Below are 20845 nucleotides of genomic sequence, written 5' to 3' on the forward strand. Positions count from 1 at the left end.
ATTACATTTGCCCAAGTTAGAAGATCACAGGGTGACATAAATATCAGTAACTCACTTCTACTTCTGTTAAGAAACACCCAATAACAGAGTCAATGTGTTGTCGGATTGAGTTCCAGTGAACTCTTCCTCTTTCATGTTTCCTGTTTTTGTTCACATCTAATAGAGCGGTGCTCCATTTGTACCTGAGCTGTTGCCGGGTGAGGTGGAAAGTGCATTCCCCAGAACTTGGGTGAGTGAAAAAAACTTGATTCATGCCCAGGATGTATGCACCTGGCTCATACGTTTGATTGATGTTACAAACACTGACCATGAATTGCTTGGCATATAAGTACTTCACGAGCATATCTCTGTGTTTTGCTGCGCTTTAGATGAATATGTTTAAAAGTAAAGTGCGCCATACTGCGATTGCTACAATAGTTAATTGTGGATGCGTTAACAATTGATGTATGCCCTGATAGCTGGTAGTGTGTGTGCCTGTAGAAATTCTGCACTGATGGCTGGTGGTGTGTGTGCCTGGTGGAAGTGTGCACTGCTGGCTGGTGGTGTGTGTGCCTGGCGGAAGCGTGCACTGACAGCTGGTGGTGTGTGTGCTTGGTGAAAGCGTGCACTGACGGCTGTTGGTGTGTCTGATGAAAGTGTGCACTGACATCTGGTGGTGTGTGTGTGTGCCTGGTGACAGCATGCACTGATGTCTGGTGGTGTGTGCCTGGTGGAAGCGTGCACTGACGGCTGGTGGTGTTTTGGGCCTGGTAAAAGCGTGCACTGACGGCTGGTGGTGTTTGTGCCCGGTGAAAGCGTGCACCGACCACTGATGCTGTGCCTGGTGAAAGTGCGCACTGACGGTGTGGTTGTGTGTGTGTGGTTTTATGTGTAGTTGTGGTTGTGTGTGTGTGTGGTTGTATGTGTATGGTTGTATGTGTGTGGTATGTGTGTGGCTGTTGTGGTGTGTGTGGTTGTGTGTATGGCTGTGTGTATGGCTGTGTGTGTGGTTGTGTGTGTGGTTGTGTGTGTGGTTGTGTGTGTGCGTGTGTGTGCGCCTCAAGCTGGGAATCCTTTTAAATAAAAGGAGAGGCGCGTGCACTGGTGCAGTGTGCGCCTCTGGGTATACACACAGACACATACTGTCTTGTGCTCTCACACACCCATACACACACCCATATGAACACACTCTAACATCACATACACACAAACACACACACAGAATGTGCTGGGGCAGGGCACAGGACATGCCGCTCTCGCCTTGAGACTCCTAAGGCGCAGTAGATAGCGATGCGTCGGGCTCCTACAATGTATAGCAACAGCTCCGTTTGGAATGGGAAGGAAGTTTGGAAATGCTTTTCTTCCTGAGTTTAAGTAGAGGAGCAGGAACAGAAGATAGCTATCTTATCTTTTAGGACTAATAAAACACGTGAACATGTGTCATTAAAGAGCCTGTGAAAATCGTAAATTGCAGATAAAAGGAGCCTGGAAAAGCTAATTGTCTGGTTTCATTAACGGTCCTAGGAAGGTAGAATAGATGTTTTTGAGTTCAGGAATACAAGCAGGCAAATATGTTGTAAAACAATGTTAGCGTAGCATTTTATTAAATAGCATGGCTAATTTTAAATGAACTGGTAATTGTATATTTAAGGTGTTTTAATAATATTGCGAAGTAATGTAGATACTAGTATGGATGCTGCTGGCTTGCTTTTATGGCTTCTTAATGGAAATGTATTATTTGAGAAAGAAATTAGATAGAGATGTCGCTTCTGCTACCCCAGGAATGTTGGTGAATTGACGCCCATGAAATCTACAAGTCCATAAATAAGACACACATGCGGCCGTGTGTTCAGGTGAGTATCAATGTGTGACGACTTAGAAACAAAATGTAACTTTTACTGACACCTTGTTACTTCATGCTCTCCGCGACATGGGGAGAGCACATCTCTGGCATTCATGCATGACACCCGAGTACTTCTAAAGGACACCCTCTAACATTCTCCATACACCCAAACACACATGAAAGGTCTGGCATCCAATCCATCAGGCGTCACACGGCCACACTAAAAAAATGGACTAACTTTTGTTCGCTAGTGAAATAAATTTCTTTATTCAAGCAGCTATGTAAGGAAAAGTCAGGAATCTTCACGAGTATCTGCTTTAATATGTTCCGGAATAACCTTACCCAATTTGAAAGATATTTCTTACATGAAAGGAAAAATGCAAGCATTAGATGAGTTATGTATTTTTACTTTTGCCCGTACCGTAAATTAAAATATCTACCTTCGTGTCATGTAAGGTACATTTCGCTGAATAAAACGCCCTTCGAATGTTCCAAACGGTAGCAAATTAGGCTATGTATACAGTTGCTTCTGTTCTATCCTCTTTCTGCTTCACATAGAGTGTAATCGCGCAACTAAAACAGTCAAGTAGGATTAATGCCACAATAAAGTGTATCAATACCCAAAACTACATTTCCCGGATTTCTCTAGTTTCGTTGTCCATGCAAGCTTCCCCAGCTCACGGGGAGTGCGGGACAGCAGAATGTATCAAAGTCGTGATTGGTCCACTGCTGTTTATACCTCGCTTCTATTGGCGGCAGCTGCCTGACGCCCCTCTGGGTAGGCTGCACCGTAAGATCCGGCCGTGGGAGTGGAACAGACCTGTGTGTGTCAGGCTGGGCACTTGTACCTATGGAGGACGCCAAGGGGGCTGTGGCAGGGGCGCAGGTCGGAGACTTTCATGGTGACGAGGAGATCATCAAGGTGTTGGAGCTGAATGACGACGACCCGGACCCGGGTACTGAGGGGGCGCAGTGGGGTCAGGGGTACAAGATGTGCTGTCTGGACTTAGGGGCTCCTTCTAGGGAGGGTCTCTATGTGTGCGCGTGTGTGTGTGTGTATGCGCGGCGGCGGGGGGTTCTGTCTGTATGTGTGTGTGTGTGTGTATGCGCGGCTGGGGGGTCTGTCTCTATGTGTGTGTGCGCGTGCGTGTGTGTCTGCTTCCAAGGAGCCATGGGAGACAGGAAGTGCGCGTGACCTGGTCTGTTTACGCGCGAGTGCACATCAATTATCGCGTATCTCCCTTGACTCCTTGAAAGCAGAAATGATTGCAATAGAGTCTCGGAGCGACGATCGCTTCGCAATCGGTTCGCAGTCCGAGACCTAAAAAGTGCCCCTGCGGAATGTCCCAGTTTCCTCGAAAGGCCACGAATGTAAGTAGTCCCCCGTTGCCATATATGGCCCCTATTTTAGTGACTCCCGCTTGTGTCCACTCCTCTAATTTTCCCCAGTGGCCCCCTTGTAGGAGCGCCTCTAGTAATGCCACCGACATCTCTGTGGAGTAAGGACGTTTGGTTTTGATCTTCTTGAGACATCTGCCCCAGCAGTTCCTCATCACTCTGTGTTCTGAGGAGCTTATCTTTCACTGTTTAATGGTGCCCATTTATGTGCTCATGACATCTGCTCTATTCAGAGTGAATGGAGGCTTCCTCCGTTCCAGATCTAGACTGCCTGCCACTCATTGTGTAAAGCGTTGGAGATGTCCTCCCAGGTAATAGCTCTCAATATCTGGCACCGCTAATCCTCCCCCCCCCCCGCGCCCTTCTCAACGTGGTCAAAGCCACTCTGTTTCTGCCAGGCCCCCAGATGAAGGCCACAATGAGAGAGTCGAGCGAGCGAAACCATGCACTGTGGATCCACACCGGCAGGATGGTGAAGAAATATAGCAATCGGGACAGAGCTATCATTCTCAGTAGGGAAATTGGCCCCGCCACCGACAGGGGCAGCGTTCCCCAGAAAGTCATACAACTTTTCTGCTATCGTAGGGCCCCCCACATTCCCCTCCTGAACATCATTGAGGTTGTGATATCCTTTCACACCTAGGTACCTAAAACAGTGCGGCTCCCACTGCAGGTCTCCCAGTCCCATAGGCGGCGGGGTATCCCTTGTCACTGGAAAGAGTCGTGACTTCTGCCAGTTAACTCGTAGTCCCGAAAGGGTTCCAAACTCATCCATCATGCACCGGGCCCCCCTTAAAGCTGCAACTGTGTCTTTTAGAAATAACAGGAGATCGTCTGTATATAATGCAATGTGATGTGCCTGATCAGCTAGTCGAATACCCTCATAGGGTGTCCCAGAGCGTGCTATGCACGCAAGTGGCTCTATGGAAAGAGCGAATAAAAGGGGGGAGAGGGAGCACCCCGTGCTCATGCCCCTCTACACCCAGTATTGTGTTTAAATGGTGTGGCCGGTACGGACCCTCGCCACTGGGTATATTATTTTAACCCACTGGACAAACCCCTGTCCAAGCCCCATTTGTGTGAGCACAGAATACAACAATTCCTATTCGAGACTATTGAATGCTTTCTCAATGTCGATAGCAAAGATCACCCCTTCCGGGGCCTCCTCTGTACCCTGTTGTAGGGCTGCGAAAAGACGCCTAATGTTGTGGGTTGTATTTCTGCTAGGGATGAATACTGCTTGGTTGGGATGGTCCAAGGAGGTCATATGTGGTAACAGTCTGGTGGCCAATATCTTACTTAGGATTTTAAAATCTAAGTTTATCATCGACAGCGGTCGGTATGCTGTGCACTCTGTTGGGATCTTGTCGGGCTTGAGCAGGGGGTTCATTACCGCCTCTCGTGTTGTCTGTGGTAGCCTCCCACCGTCCCATGTTTCTGTGTGTAGTTCCACTAATCTAGGTGCCAGTTCTGCTAGGTATGTGGCATAGAATTCCTGGGGTAGTCCGACGGTGCCTGGGGCTTTCCCTCATGCCATGGCCTTGACGGCCCCCCTAATTTCCTGTTTTGTTATTGCGGCCCCCAGTAACTCTGCTTCCCACGCCTCGAGGGTGTGAAGCGGGAGGGGTGACAGTCTGTAACCCTATCTATTTCGCAACTGTCAGTACTTTTATATAAGTGGGCGTAATAGGCGCTGAAGCAGTTATTAATTTCCTCTTGCCTATGTAAGGCAAATGTGTGGGTTTCTTGGAGCATAGCTATTTGCACTCCCCGCCTGGTCAACTGAGAGAATATTTTATATTGTTTGCACATGGAGTGCATGCCCCTAACATTCCATGATATTATGCTATAGGTTGCCTTTGTCGGTTGCATGAGTTCTCATGATCTCTCCTGGTCGTGCCTCTATACCCAGACCCACTTTGTGTCTCTCGCAGAAATCCCATGCGGAATGTCATGCCATAGCCCTTCTCCCTGACGACAGCAGCGCCCCCCCCCCTTTTATTGGTAATACTAGATAAACATCCCAACTTCCCCTCCCCAGGACAAGTGAGAACATCTCTCCCATCCAAACGTAGCACTCTAGTGCCTCAACAGTAGTAGTCCAATAGTGGTGACTAAGCCAGTGTTCGCCTGGAGGACAGCCGTCCTCTCCACCATCCCCCCGGTTCCTCCTCCCCGTGTACAGGTCACATATCAGTGTACAGAGGCCCCCCCTGTCTTAGTGCAGGGCGACCCTGGTGTCATTTCCCACTGCCCAGCAACAATATAGTCCTGACTGTACTTGCATGCTCTATCTGCTTCACATCAGATTGTCAGCCGATCTGGGGGTAATGCGAGGCATGGCCTGCTCAGCTTCTCCCATTGTCCCGGGTGTTTGCCGTGCTAATGGAGGCCACCGCAGCAATCACACTTGCTCTGTGTCTGTGTGCCTCCTCCATCGTCGGGTGGCCCTTTGGTTTCTGCCCTTTGTCAGGGGAGCGTGCAGGGTTCTGTGCCGTGGGGTCCTTGTCTTCTCTTCTTCAGTCCTTGGGGTCCTGTTCCTCGATCCATTCCCAGACCTCATGAGGCGTAGTGAAGAATGTGGTTCCCCCCCCGTACTACACGGAGCCGGGCTAGGAATACCATTAAGTAGGATACTCCCATGTGGCGCAATTTCCTCTTGGCCGTGACGAAGGATTCTTGCTGGTGCTGCACTTCCCGGGAGAAGTCGGGGAAAATTCTAACAATGCTGTTGTCTACCTTGAGTTGCCCTTTGAGGCGAGCCTGATTCAGAATATGATCTCTGTCCTTATAGGAAAGGAGACGGGCCACTACCGGTCGTGGTGATCTGCCAGGCAGTGGTGTCCGAGCTGGGACTCTGTGCGCCCTCTCCAGGGCAAAGAACGTCGATAGGCCCTCCTCCGCCACAGCTGTGCGCAACCAGTGTTTAAGGTAAGCCACCATATTTGCTCCTTTTACTTTTTCAGGTAGACCCGTGACCCTTATGTTATTCCGGCGTGCTTTATTTTCGGCATCCTCCGCCTGCTGCTCCAGTACCAGAACGCCCTTTTCTATGTCGGTGACTTTGGGCGCAGTCGCTTGGGCCGGTGTTCTCAGATTGTCTACTTCAGCCTCCACAGTTGTAACACGATCCGTCAGCTTTCTATGATCCGCATGCAGTAGGCTCGAATCTTCTCGAATCATGTCAATTTTTGTCTCCACTGCAGCCTGCGATTTTTCTATAGCCTGTAGGATATCTTGGAGTGATATCTCCCCGGGTTCTCCCCAAACCCCCAGGTCCTGTAGGCAGCTGGTCTAGCGATACGGTATTCCTGCTCCTCTAGTTAGCCCACTGGTTCCAGCTTTGATCTATGGCACAGCTCTGAACTCGTCCTTTCACGCTGCTATCTGCCGATATTCTCTGGCTGGGGACTGGGGTCTACGGTGGGTTTAGGGCGCACCTCCGTGCTCCTCGTGATCAAAGGACGTGGGGGGTGCTCCCTCCCCTCCTAAGCGATGGCCTCGCGACCCTCAAGTTCCCACTCCTCATCTTCCGCTGGCGTCTCCTGGGTACCTTTGGTGGCCCTGCGCTGCTGTCCAACAGAGCTGTCTCCGTGTCAGGTGTGCCCTTTAGTGCCCCAGGTGTAGTTCTCCTGAACAGCTTGGTGATCCTGGCCCCAGGCGTCTGTACCTCCTCTCTTAGTCTACAATGCTCTCTGCCGCCATTTTATGGGGGGAGTTGGGCCTCGTGGTTGCCAGGTTGCCAGCTTGCAAAATGGTTGCTGTGTTACTCTGCGGCCTTCCTCTCACTTATGCCTCCCTGTCTCTTCCCTGCGGCGTAATGTTGGGCCCCAGCTTCTCCATGCCTTAAGTATGCACCCCCTCTCCCCAGCCTGTGGGGGGGGGGGGGCGCGGTCTATATGCACTGTTGTTCTGTGGCAGTGGGGGCCATACAGCGCCCCCTGCAGCGTAGGGAGGCCTCTCTCAATCCGCTGTAATCACCCGGCTCCTCAGCTCTGTCTGCCGTCTGCGAGCGTGTGCTGCCCCCGCTATGTCTATTCTGCCGTCCGGTGGGTTCAGGGGAGGTCAAGCAGTCATTCGTGGCTTTCACCGCTCGCCGAGCCAGTACCCTACATTTGCGGCCGCGCACTCACCGCGCTTTACCGCTCGGCCCCCTCTGGTCGGTCACAGTGTGGACGGAGCCTCCGTGCAGGTAGCTGCGGGGTCGCTCGTGTGGGGAGGTCACTGCCTTGTGGCTATGTAGATCAGGCTCTGGCGACCTGCCTACAAGCCCATCTCCGCCTTGGCTCTCCCCGGCCTGCACCAAAAAGTTGCGGCCGCCATCTTGGGCCGATTCCCAGTCTTGCAGTATCTCGCCCGTTGCGGCTGCTCCCTGGCAAGTCCCAGCACAAAGCACAGGTTCCCTCGGGGTCCTGATGCTGGGGGGGTCGATTTTGTCACTTAGGGGGGTCTCCATATCGGTCAGGATCGGATTGGGAAGGAGGTCACCGGCAGGAGCTCGGATTCAGGCTCCCGTCTCCATCTGCGTCAGGTCACGCCCCCCCTTGTATGCATATGCACACTGTTCAGCTTGACTCAGTTGACAAGTGTTGTCTCTCTCTTTCTTGTTAATAGCCACAAAATACATAAACTGCGGGTGTTGCTCCCCTGTGCCTTTCTGACTGTTGGGGGCACTTTGACACATTATAAACATATAGAAATTAAAACAGAAACTGTTGAGAAACATTTAAAAAATGATGGTTGCACCAAACAGAAATGGGATCACGGTGCCCTGAAACATTCCCCTGAATCATAGAATTCATAGAAAGTGACAGCGAAAAATCCAAATGGCTCACAAAATACACACATTTTCCTCCCAGTTGCAGTGATATCGAGGCTTCGCCTGTTCCTTACTCCTCATGGACTCTGTGTCATCTAGTTTTTAAAATCTATTTTTGCTGCCTACCTCTTTTACATTATGCATATTTTCACACCTAACATCTACATTTCACCTTTCCCGCCTTGCTCGCGAATTGCCATGCCACAGCAGGCACGACGAATGCTAGCGCGTCAGGGCGGCCTCAGACACATCCATTTGCTGGACATGGTGTGTGTTCTGTGGAACCCAGTGCTCTTCATGTGGCGAGATGGCCCCTTCCAAACAAGATAGTGAAGGGATCACATGAACATGCGCAAGATGTACTGATGTGATTGCTGCAATGTGTTTGCCAACCGTCTTGGTATATTTTTAAGTTGGTGGTGTGTAAATAACCTATTTTATATTGTATGTTTAGTTTATGTATGGTATAAAATAATTTGCATAAACTGAAGTAATACTTTATAGTATTAAATATACTGCTGTAAAAGGTGTACAATAGGGGTCTCATAGGGGTTATGAAAGTATTGGTTGTGTTGCATACAGTGGGGCGATGGTGGTGTGGTCAAACTGGAGTTGCGGGTAATTGAATGTGCACTACTAGACAGATGTTCGTCAGGGGGTCTCACCAAGCTCTGGGCTACCTTTTCGCACTTCTAAAAGTTTCTGTGCCTCCTCTTTACCTTTAGCAATCCGTTTAGAGCAGCCTTTAAAACTGTTTCTTTCAACAGGTTTACATCCACAGATTGCATATAATAATATATCCTGCTGCTATATTCCATAAAATCCTGCATGAAAAATTGGACCTTGAATGAAACTTTTACTTACTTTGCTCTCCCTTGTTTATTTTGAATGCACCTCTGCTTACATTCTGCATAACTCTTCTGTATATAGACCACTTTAAATCTCATGGCTGTCTGTCTTGAGCTCCCTTTTTAACCATACCCAGTTGCTTTTCACATAGCCCCCTCTAAAGATCACACCCAGGCTACCAATTGCCATAAAGAAAGTGTATGCATGTAATGGTTTCCTTGGCATGCAAGACTACTACAATAACGAACGGACTGACTTCTAATTTTAGGCTTACGGGTAGCGTGCTACTCGCAATAAGTGCTTCAATGCCTCGTCGAGTAGTAGGTACTATATAATTACAATTTCAGTTCAGTTTGTTTACAATAAACCATAGCTCTACTGACCTGCATACGTGTATTCATTCTGCTTCTAATAATATTGCTGCTGCTAAAATCTACACTAGTAAAATGTAAACAGAAAATACATTTCAAGTCACCAATTAAAATGTTACCCTGAACCCTGTTTTTGCTTGGCATTTCTGTATGGCAGAGTGCTCAACGCTCCCTGTAACTATGTCATGTAATGTTAAGATGACCTGCTTAGTGATCCCAGTCATCTAATGGCACAGCAGTACCAACACCCCTGTTTACATGCTTCAGTGAACCATTTATCTTCTCATACCAGTCTATAAAATTAATATGTTTTATAATATTTTTTGCAGTGCACATTATAATACCGAATTAAAATCAGTAGCAGAGAAGTGACATCTGTGTGGACCATGGCTGCCAATGATAGTGCTGACATCTTGACCTCGGCCTACCTGGCCGTTGAGTACATTGACTCGCTGTTACCTGACAATCCGCTGCAGCAGCCATTTAAAAATGCCTGGACCTACATGCTGGACAATTACACAAAGTTTCAGATCGCCACCTGGGGCTCCCTTGTAGTCCACGAACTCATCTACTTCCTGTTCTGCCTTCCAGGATTCATATTCCAGTTTTTACCTTTCATGCAGAAGTATAAGATCCAGCAAGTAAGTGCGCAATTTCATATTTTTTATAAAAAAAATGGGCACCAGGATCTCAATTGTCACACACTTTCACCTGGTTCCACGCATACACAGGTGCTGTTTTGCTCAAGTGTCACTGTCAGCCACTCTACATTTAGTTTGCAGCTGGCAAGTAGGCTAAACCACTGTACTGGATTTATATGTGTTGCAACGAAACCTAATCTGCTGGTTTATGCCTTCAAACAGGAAGATCAGTATCGTATGAAAGTTCAGTTTCCTCTTTTCTAGAATTTGTAAAACACATGCTCTGATTGAGTAGTTGATCTCAAGATGTTCATGCACTCATGTGAGAGCTTTGCTCCATGTATAGAAGCATACATTTATTTGAGTAGTTGTCAGAAAGTAAGGGATGTTTATGTCTATTCGGGTGCAGCTTCAGTCTGTGCAATATGCTGGTGTGAAAAATAACACAAAGACAGGTTTGGGGTAGTCTGCATGCTGGGAAACCTAGGATTGTGTTCAAACATCCGCATCTATATATAACTCGGTTTGTCTTTTGTTAGCGGTGACTGTCTCTTTTTATTTGTGGTATTGCATTAATAATTGGAAAATCAAAATTACCTTTACTAAGTTTAGAATTAAACCGGTGTAGATGAACTACTCACATCTGACAGGGAAACTGGAGGTAACTCGAGCAATAAAGCAAACCGTTCAAGCCAAACGAGTCAGCAGTCTCCAATTAATATTACCTCTTCTGTGCAAATAGATCGTGTTTGTGGTGTGTAAACATTTACGAACTTTGCGATTGTATGCTTCATTGACTTAGAGAAGAGGGGAGAATGCGTTAGAGTTAACTTGTAAATCACTCATTGTTGGTTTACGGAATCATCTAACTAACTACTCATGTTGGTTGTTAGGTTAACCAATGTGTTCATGCATGCTCAAGGCTTGTGACTTTGCAGAACATTCTAAGCTTCCAGTCTTAGAATTTGCTGCTTCACAGATCAACACCTGTTCTTTAGGCAGGCACCATTTTTCGTTGATTGATTCACATTTTATGTTGAAACAATTGGAATGTTGTGTAAACAGTCCCTGTAATCAATACCTCTGGGTTCTTTTTTTCTTAGGATAAGCCAGAAACTTGGGAAAAGCAATGGAGGTGTTTCAAAGTGATCCTCTTCAACCACTTTTGCATTCAACTGCCTTTGATTTGTGGCACCTACTATTTTACAGAATTTTTTAATATTCCTTATGACTGGGACTCAATGCCGAGATGGTAAAAAAGCAGTTTTTTGATGCTGTTTTTTTAATGTTATCCCATAACAAATCAATTTTCATTATAAATGTAATTGCAATGCTCCAAAATATTGTAATGTGACTTGATCCCTTTTGTCATTTTTTTACAATCCATATTCTTGAATTAGTAGGGAATATGAGCAATTCCTTTCCTTTGTGTTCTGAGTTTATGTTTGTATAGTGAGATAGAAAGCTGGTTTAAATGATACATCTGTACATTCCAATCGATATTCAAAATATAGATTACACTCTTTTGTGAGGCTGTATGATCTTGTTCCTGTTTACCTTTCATCACTGCACCATATTAGGTCCTTGCCCTCTAGATAGCGGGTCGATTTGTAATATTTAGCTGCAGGCTTACATTGCTGCCCTTTCTGGACGGACTATTTAACCTATTTATTGCAAACTGCTGAAATTGTGGTTTAGTATATGTAACATTGATTATGGCCAGTTACATGTGGAACAATAAATCCATTCTTCAGCTTCCGAAACCTCAAACATTAGGGGGCTAATTAGGATGTTGGCTGGAAAACCTCTGACCGCTGGTTGGAGGCTCTCCGACCAACATCCCTAGTTTGACTACCGACCGCCGTATTTAAATTACTCAGTTGGGAGTCGTATTAAGAATATCACACTCCAGTGTACCAACAGGATATCACATGTGCAGAAAGTTCAAAAAGAACAAGAATCAATCATTGGAAGGAAAAAGATACACGGAGAGAGTTAAAAGTATATTCATCAAAAAAGTTATCTTCCCAAAATCAAGTCCCTTGTAGCACCTTTTGACGTGAATGATCTATTGTCCAAGCCTACAAGGGTTTATTGGGTTTCCCCTGCATTCCTTGTAATGAGGATCGCTTGCATGGCGTGCTGTTGGCATTACAACGAAAACGAAACTGAAACTTAGTTTCAGTTTTACAGTGTCGTTGCTCATGGGGCTATCTCAGCCCCTGAGCACCGAAACACATGGGAGAAGTTTCGTTGGAAAGGGGAGAATCTCCCCTTTCCAATAGTACCCTTCCCTAGCGGATATCTGCTTGGGGATCACCCCATAAGGTGGATCCCCAAGCAGGGATCCACCCACTAGCCATCAGGGAGGGGAGAACGGCCCCTTGGTCAAGGACTTTGCTCCCCCCATTTTATTCTGCCACAACCAGTCTTTCTGCCCCACGGGGCAGATAGCACCCTAGTCACCAGGGATTATTTTTTATAGGCCATGGGTGTGGGCTACCCAGAATGGGCATGCCAATACCCACACTCTTCCGTTCAAATAAGTCAAAAGACTTTCTGCCCCTCCCTGCCCCCCAGGAGGCAGGTGGAGACATTCGCCCCCATCTGCAGGGCGGGGGGGGGGGCAGAAAGTCCACTAGACAGCAGGGATTTTTTTAATACGTAGGGTTTGGGGCTTCCCAGAATGGGCTCGCCAATGGTCCCACCCCTAAAAAAAATGCTATTGTCTTTCTGCCCCTGTGCCTGTCACACATGCTTGTCCCACCCACAGAAGTGAGGTACCATTTTTATCGCGAGACCTGGGGAAACGGTGGGTGGTAGGAAATTCGTGTCAGCCCAGTGATCCCACAACTTTCCCTCACAGAAATTTGAGAACATGTGATTTTTTCAGCTAAATTTGAGGTTTGCAGGGGATTCTGGGTTGTTAAATGTTGGAGGATTAATGCAAGCTACACCTCACTGGACTCCCACAGGTGTCTACTTTTCAGAAATGTCTGGGTTTTTTAGGTTTTCCTAGATGTCTGCAAACCCGGGACCAAAAATACAGGTGCTCACCTATCTATAAAAAAATAACCTGGTTTTTCAAGGGGGTCCCCTGCGGTTTTGGTCCCAGGCTCAGCAGCCATCTAGGGAAACCTACCAAACCCAGTCATTTCTGAAAACTAGACACCCAGGGGAGTCCAGAGAGGTGTGGCTTGTGTGGATCGCCCAACATTTTCCTACCCAGAATCTGCTGCACACCTTAAATTTAGATAAACAAATCACATCTTCCTCACTTTTCTGTGTGGAATCACTGTGTTTACACAAATGTCCTTCCACCCAGCTTTCCCCTTGTTCTCCCGAGTAAAATGATACTAGGCCTACCCACACAAGTGAGGTAGCATTTATCAGGAGACTTAGGGGAACACAGAATTGTAGAGCAACCGTGATAACCTTTTGACTTTCTATACATTTCTGTCTTCCAAATGTAAGACAATGTGTAAAAAAGAAGTCACCTTGAAGAATGTCCTATAATTCACATGCTAATATGGGCACCCATAGATGTGCAAATAGCTACTGCTTCTAAACTCTATATTTTGTTCGCATTTTGAAATACATAGGTGTCCTTGATACCTATTTTTCACTCTATATTTTACCAACTGAATTGCTATATACTCGGTACACAATGAAAAACCATTGAAAGACATAGCTCAGTTATTGGCTCAGGGTTCCTCGGGTTCTTGGTGAACGTACAAGTCCTATATATCCCCACAACCAGAACAGTCCAGCAAATGTAACAGTATATTGCTTTAAAAATATGTCATACTTAGAAGAAGTTACAGGTGAAAACGTTGCCACAAATTGTGGATTTTTTCCAACTCATTTTAAATTTTTCTTATTTTCAACTGTTTGTGGCCGATTATGATCGCGGATAATATGCATTCTCCGGGCCGGCGGAAGCCACCACCGGCCCGGAGGATCCGGAATAACCGCTGCGGACTGGAAAAAGACCCCCCGTCAGATTAGGATGGCTGGGGCATATTTTTTCCGTCTGCAGCTTTTCCGCCGCGGTTGCCTTCCGACCGCGGCGGAAAAGCTCTAACATGGCTGGCGGTGTCTATCAGACACTGCCAGGCATATTAGGATGGCGGCGCTCCTATGCCTTTCCACGGCGGCCTTTCTGCCGTGGAAAGGCATACGTCTTTTCTTTGGGGTGAAGAGGGGGTGGGGGGTGCACATGGGGGGTACCTACGGTACCCCCCTGCCTTTGCGTGCACGAAGCGGCAGGCACCACGCGGTGCGTGCCGCTTCGTGCATGCAAAGGTAAACATGCACTTTTTAACCTTGCGGCGGGTGCTGCTTGAAGCAGCATCCGCCGCAATGTTAAATGTAGGGGATTTGACCGCCAGGGTGGCATGGAGGGACCGCCGCTGCCCATGCGGACGGTCCCTCTTACTCGGAGGTGGTCCGCCATCCTAATGACCCCCTAAATTTCTATAAGAAAAAACCTTGAAGGATCTACAGAAATTACCCCTTGCTGAATTCAGAATTTTGTCTACCTTTCTGAAATGTATAGCTTTCCAGGATCAATTATTACTTTCATACCCATTTCTACCACTAACTGGAAGGAGATTGAAAGCACACAAATAGGCCATGGCTCAGTAAAATGGCAAAACTGTGTAAACAATTTTGGTTTTCTGACAAAAGTCTGTCTGTGAAAGCTGGGAAGATAGTGATTTTTGCACCACAAACCCTTTGTTGATACCATTTGCAGGGAAAAAAACAGACGCTTTCTTCTGGAGCACTCCCCCCCCCCCCCCATGAAAAAATGTTGCTGTATTTTGGCTACTTTCTGGGTCCCCTCCAGGGGAATCAACAAACCCTCGGTACCTTTAAATTCTCCATGATGTTTGAAGAAAAAGACGCAAATTTGGCGTGGATACCTTATGTAGACAAAAAGTTACAGGGGCCTAAACGCAAACTGTCCCAAATAGCCAAAAAAAGCTTAGCACAGGGGCTGGGGTGGCCTAGTGGAGAAGGGATTAAAGGGGCAAAGTTTATTACTTTTCTCCAATGTAACTAGCAGTAGGGAAAGTGATGTACTTTGAAGGGGTCAGATTCCCACTCCAACCTGAGCATCCTTAGCAAACTTTTTGGATTTTAGATGGGTCAGAGTTACTATTCCCACTCCAATGTAAGCAAAAGTAGGGAAATTGTTGGACTTAGGAGGGATCGGATTTACTGTTCCCACTTCAACTGTAGCAACAGTAGGGAAAGTGTTGGACTTTGAAGAGGTCAGAATTACTATTTCGACTTCAATATAAGCAACAGTAGGGAAAGTGTTAGACATTGGAAAGCTTAAATTTACTATTCCCACTCCTAAATTAAATATATATATATATTTCTATATGTTTTTCCAAAGGTCACGTTTTCCAGCATGTTTTGGTGAAACATAAAATGATTGCCCTCCAAGATCTGCTACAAAAGTGGATTTATTTGTGGCAACGTATGGCAAGCAAATCGCTTTTATCACAGCCTAATGTTACACGGTGCTCAATCGCCTTTAAAAACTGTAAAAAACACAAACAAGAAAAACTAAATCATCAGTACATCCTGAAATTGATCTATGTAACAGAAATTCAAAAAATCGTGTATTTTCAAACAAGAGGGAGACATAAAAGAAACACTTCTTATATGATTCCATACCTGAAAATAAAAAGTATGTAATAATAAATAAAGTAATACTTGAGACAAATTACAAATACAGATTCATTTAATAAATAATACCAAAATAATTAATATAAAAACGAATTACAATCAATTAAAAATAAAATTATTGAATCAAATACATAATTCATAAAATCAATCAGATTAACTAAATAAAAAATTACTTATGATTTATAAGCAATTACAAGTTATAATTAAACTTTCCTACCCTATTCCCCTACAAACTCAACAACATGCCAATAAATACGTTCAAATAAATATAAAAAATTCTTTAACTATTCAACAAAATCTAAAATAAAATAAGCTATACTTAGAAAAATACCCACACTTAACAATATAATAATAAGGATGTTATATACTACTGTATTAAAAAAAGATTTAAACAATCCGTCCTGGCTGGCTCAGAAGCGGTCGCTCCCCTGGCATTGGTATCGTAGCGCTTCTCTGCTTGTGATTTGTAATCAGTGTTTGCACTCTGCTAACATCGCAGCGCTCGCTCCCCTGGCATTAGTATCGTAGCGCTTCTCTGCTAGTGATTTTAAAATAGTGATTGCACTCTGGTAACATCGTAGCGCTTCACTGCTCCTGGCTGCCCACTTTGCATATTGTGATCGGTGATTGTATTGCTCGTAGCGCTGACTGCAAATTTAGCATTGTGTACATTAGCTAATCCCTGCTTGTGTTTTTTCGTCGTCGCTTTCTGCTGCCACCATTTTGTTGTTCTGCCTCCCAGCCCCTCTCTCCACCCCGCGCCCGCCTCCCAGCTGACCCTGCCTCGCCCCTCCCCCTCCAATACCTACATATGACAGATGTCTTTCCGCGCAGCGTTCACGCGCAGCGGTCGCGCCCCTTGCGTAAGCCCGTCTACGCCCGTCTGCGCCTGGACCATGCCCAGCGCCAGACCCCCTGGTCCACGCAAACCCCACTCCACCCACATAACGTACGACGCCGCCACCCTCCTAGCCCTTAACCCCGGACGCACACCGCACTGCTACGAAGCTGCCCCGGGACGTACCCACGGTCCCTTCACCTGCCACTCCTGCATATTTACCAGCATCAAGACCCATACCACATCCACTAACCCCAAAAACAGCTCTGACTCGAACCACCTGAAGTGCATCCTGCTAAACACTCGCTCGGTCCACAGACCCGCCTCTGAACTCTGGGATCTACTGGACACTACATCACCAGACGTCGCCTTCCTTACTGAAACATGGATGAACGCATCTTCAACACCCGACATCGCCATAGCCATCCCGGACAACTACAAGATCATTCGAAAAGACCGCACCGTCCAAACAGGAGGAGGCATCGCCATCGTCCATAAGAACACCATCAAAATCACGACCAGCTCCGACGATATCCTTACAACCGCCGAACACCTCCACTTCCAGATCCACACCGACCCTAGGACCACACTCAGAGGCACCCTCATCTACAGGCCCCCAGGAACCCGTAAACAATTCAGCGAATCCATCACCGACTTCACCACTCCACATGCCCTCGCCTCCGAGAACTACATTCTACTGGGAGACCTCAACTTCCACCTGGAAAAGAAAAACGACAGCAACACCACCACCCTTCTGGACAACCTGGCCAATCTCGGCCTCAAACAACTTGTTGACACCCCCACCCATGTAGCCGGACATACGCTCGACCCAATCTTCACCTCCAGCAAACACATCTCCTTTGATCACACCACAGCTCTCCACTGGACGGACCACAGTTGTGTTCACTTCAACTACAAAACCACCTCGACCCACAACCCCCACAACCTATTCCCCGAAGAAAATGGAACAAAGTCACCACCGACCAACTCCTCACATCGCTCAACCTAAACCCACCCGCCCTCTCTTCGGACCCAAACCAAGCGGCCATCAAATTCAAACAATGGATCACTCATAGCGCTGACGAATTAGCACCCCTGAAAAACCATTGCACCAAACAAGACAGCAAAAAGGCCCCCTGGTTCAACGATGACCTTAAGAAATCCAAGAAGCTATGCCGTACCCTCGAGAAAACATGGAGAAAAAACCCAACCACTGACAACATGACCACCTTCAAGGCAGCCACTCGCAAACACCACCAGCTGATTCGTTCCACCAAGAAATCAGCATTCAAGAACCGACTCGACAACAACACCCACAACAGCAAGGAACTATTCAACATCGTCAAAGAATTCACCAACCCCACCGCAGCCTCAAACGACATCACTCCCTCCCAAGACCTCTGCGATTCGCTATCCTCCTTCTACAACAAAATCGCAGACATACATAACGGTTTCGAAAACAGCTCCAACGAACAATCCTCTCCACCCCCCTCAGAACCCAAACCACCCTCTAACAACCTCAGCGCCTGGAACCCAATCACCACTGAAGACACCATCCGCTTAATGAACTCCATCCATTCTGGCTCGCCAACAGACCCATGCCCGCACCACATCTTCAACAAAGCTGACTCCATCATCGCACCCCATCTCCATGATGTCATCAACTGCTCCTTCAACTCTGCTACCTTCCCAGAAAGCTGGAAGCATGCTGAAGTCAGCGCCCTCCTGAAGAAACCCACTGCAGACCCCTCTGAACTCAAAAACTACCGCCCCATATCCCTCCTCCCATTCCCGGCCAAAGTCATTGAGAAAGCCATCAATAGCCAGCTCGCCGCCTTCCTTGAATCCAACAACTCCCTCGATCCCTCAGTCTGGCTTTCGAGCCAAACACAGCACCGAAACCGCCCTCATCGCAGCAACAGACGACATCCGAACACTACTGGACAGCGTAGAAACTGTGGCCCTCATTCTACTCGACCTCTCCGCCGCCTTCGACACTGTCTGTCACAGCATCCTCATACAACGCTTCAGCAACATCGGCATAAAAGACAAAGCCTTGGACTGGATCATTTCGTTCCTAGCTGGGAGAACTCAGAGAGTCCAACTTCCCCCGTTCAAATCAGAAGCCACCGAAGTCATCTGCGGTGTACCACAAGGATCATCACTCAGCCCCACCCTCTTCAACGTTTACATGAGTCCACTGGCTTCCATCGCACGCCAACACAACCTTAACATCATCTCCTACGCTGACGACACCCAGCTGATCCTTTCCCTCACCAAAGACCCCAACACCGCCAAAAGGAATCTTCACGAAGGCATGAAAGAAGTAGCCGCATGGATGAAAAACAGCCGCCTAAAACTTAACTCAGACAAAACGGAAGTGCTCATCCTAGGTTCATCCCCATCTGCCTGGGACGACTCATGGTGGCCTTCGGATTTGGGCTCAGCACCCATACCCACAGACCACGCACGTAACCTTGGCTTCATCCTAGACTCCTCACTCTCGATGACCAAACAAGTCAACGCTGTCTCATCCTCCTGCTTCAACGTACTTCGTATGCTCAAAAAAATCTTCCATTGGATCCCCGCCGAAACAAGAAAGACTGTCACCCACGCACTGGTTACGAGTCGACTAGACTACGGAAACACCCTCTACGCCGGAATTACAGCCAAATTACAGAAAAAACTCCAACGCATCCAAAACGCATCAGCGAGACTCATTTTGGACATCCCTCGCCAAGATCACATTACCGGCCACCTGAAAGACCTCTACTGGCTTCTCGTCAACAAGAGAATAACATTTTGTCTCCTCACCCACGCACACAAGGCCCTCTACAAACTAGGGCCCGAATGCCTCAACACTCGACTATCCTTCTACACACCCACCCGCCAACTAAGATCCTCCAATCAAGGCCTCGCCGCAGTTCCGCGTATCCAAAGATCCACGGTGGGAGGTAGATCCTTCTCCCACTTGGCGGCCAAGACCTGGAACTCACTCCCCACTCACCTCCGCCTTACACAGAACCACATCTCCTTCAGAAAAGAACTTAAAACCTGGCTATTCGATAAATAATAATCCCCCCCCCCCCCCCCCAAGCGCCTTGAGACCCTCTGGGTGAGTAGTGCGCTATATAAATTCTTGAACTTGAACTTGAACTCTGTATTATGGCCCATAATATTTGTGACACACTATTTGTGTCCCACAGTATATTTGATTCAATATCATGGTGGAACACCCTAGCCATCTCATCAAACGTGCACCTCTTAATGTCTTTATTTTTCTGTCTCTTGACAAAGCCCTATTCCAAATAGGTTGCAAATTTGTTGAAACATTAAATGAGCTTGCAAGTGCTTTCTGTAAGGGTTTTTGAATGTGGATATGTATTGTCTGTGTGCTTGCTCTAACTAACAATCTGTGTTTTGCTGCAGGTACATCATTTGTGCACAGTGTTTTGGCTGTGCAGTTATTGAAGACACGTGGCACTATTTCCTCCATAGACTCTTGCACCACAAGAGTATCTACAAGCACATCCACAAAGTACATCATGATTTCACAGTAAGTTGATTTAAAATATTTAAAGTTGTAGTGTTGCTGCTTTTGCCTGGTTCTTCCCATAAGTACCCTTTAGAAGGAGAAGCAGACAAAATATTAAGGAGGCTATTTAAGGTTTTTAAGAGAAGTACATCCTTCAAACGTGCCTGATGCCCTGTTTGGCATCATGACATCAATGCACTCTTAATATACCAGACAGGGCATCTGCCACTTTTAAATGTACATCCTGCATCCTCCCAACTAGATATAAGGCTCTAAATGTTTTGCACATTCCAGGAGATAAGGCAGCTACTGCTAGCTCTTGGGTAGTATATTTTTAACTGAAATAGGCAGTAAAGTATACTTTGTGTTGGGATCATATTTAAAATCTGCAGTGTGTTTCCGTAATTCTCAGCTTTTTAATTTATTCCTGGTAATCTAAGCATGATTGATGTACAAAATGTATTTGATTATATTTTTAGTAATGTTTTATGTAGCTTTACTTTTATGGTTATTGTATTTTAACCGAATAATGTTCGATTTATTGATTCTACTAAAATAGGTAACAAAAACAACACAAAGTTCTATGTACACCTTTAGCAGGTACTGACGTTCAGGCTTACAGTTACAAAGTGCCCATGCACTGTTGAACATATTGATTCATGCCAACATGACCACAAATAAAATATCAGCCTGTAAAGACAAATATAGATATGCATACAAAGATCCAGCTATCAATAAAAGGGTCCCTGGCTTCATGCCAGGATCTCAAAACAGTAATGAACAGAGCAGGGACTGAGGTGTAGAACCGAAGAAAAGACTTCAGAACTTTCAGAAGTTGCCAAAAAGGAAGCAACTTCTCACAAATTTAGTGG

General features: G+C 46.6%; 1 protein-coding gene across 1 annotated transcript in view; it reads left to right on the top strand.

Moving 5' to 3' along the window:
• MSMO1 (methylsterol monooxygenase 1) overlaps window positions 1–20845 on the top strand; it is an 85892-nt gene that overhangs the window by 17629 nt on the left and 47418 nt on the right. Inside the window, exons 2-4 of the mRNA XM_086962395.1 lie at window positions 9589–9900; window positions 11004–11152; window positions 19868–19994. Of these exons, the coding sequence (XP_086818521.1) occupies window positions 9646–9900; window positions 11004–11152; window positions 19868–19994 (531 nt within the window). The 5' untranslated portion in view covers window positions 9589–9645. The remainder of the gene's footprint in view (window positions 1–9588; window positions 9901–11003; window positions 11153–19867; window positions 19995–20845) is intronic.

The sequence above is a fragment of the Lissotriton vulgaris genome, chromosome 3_1, assembly GCF_964263255.1.
Source record: "Lissotriton vulgaris chromosome 3_1, aLisVul1.2, whole genome shotgun sequence".
Taxonomy (NCBI): Eukaryota; Metazoa; Chordata; class Amphibia; order Caudata; family Salamandridae; genus Lissotriton; species Lissotriton vulgaris.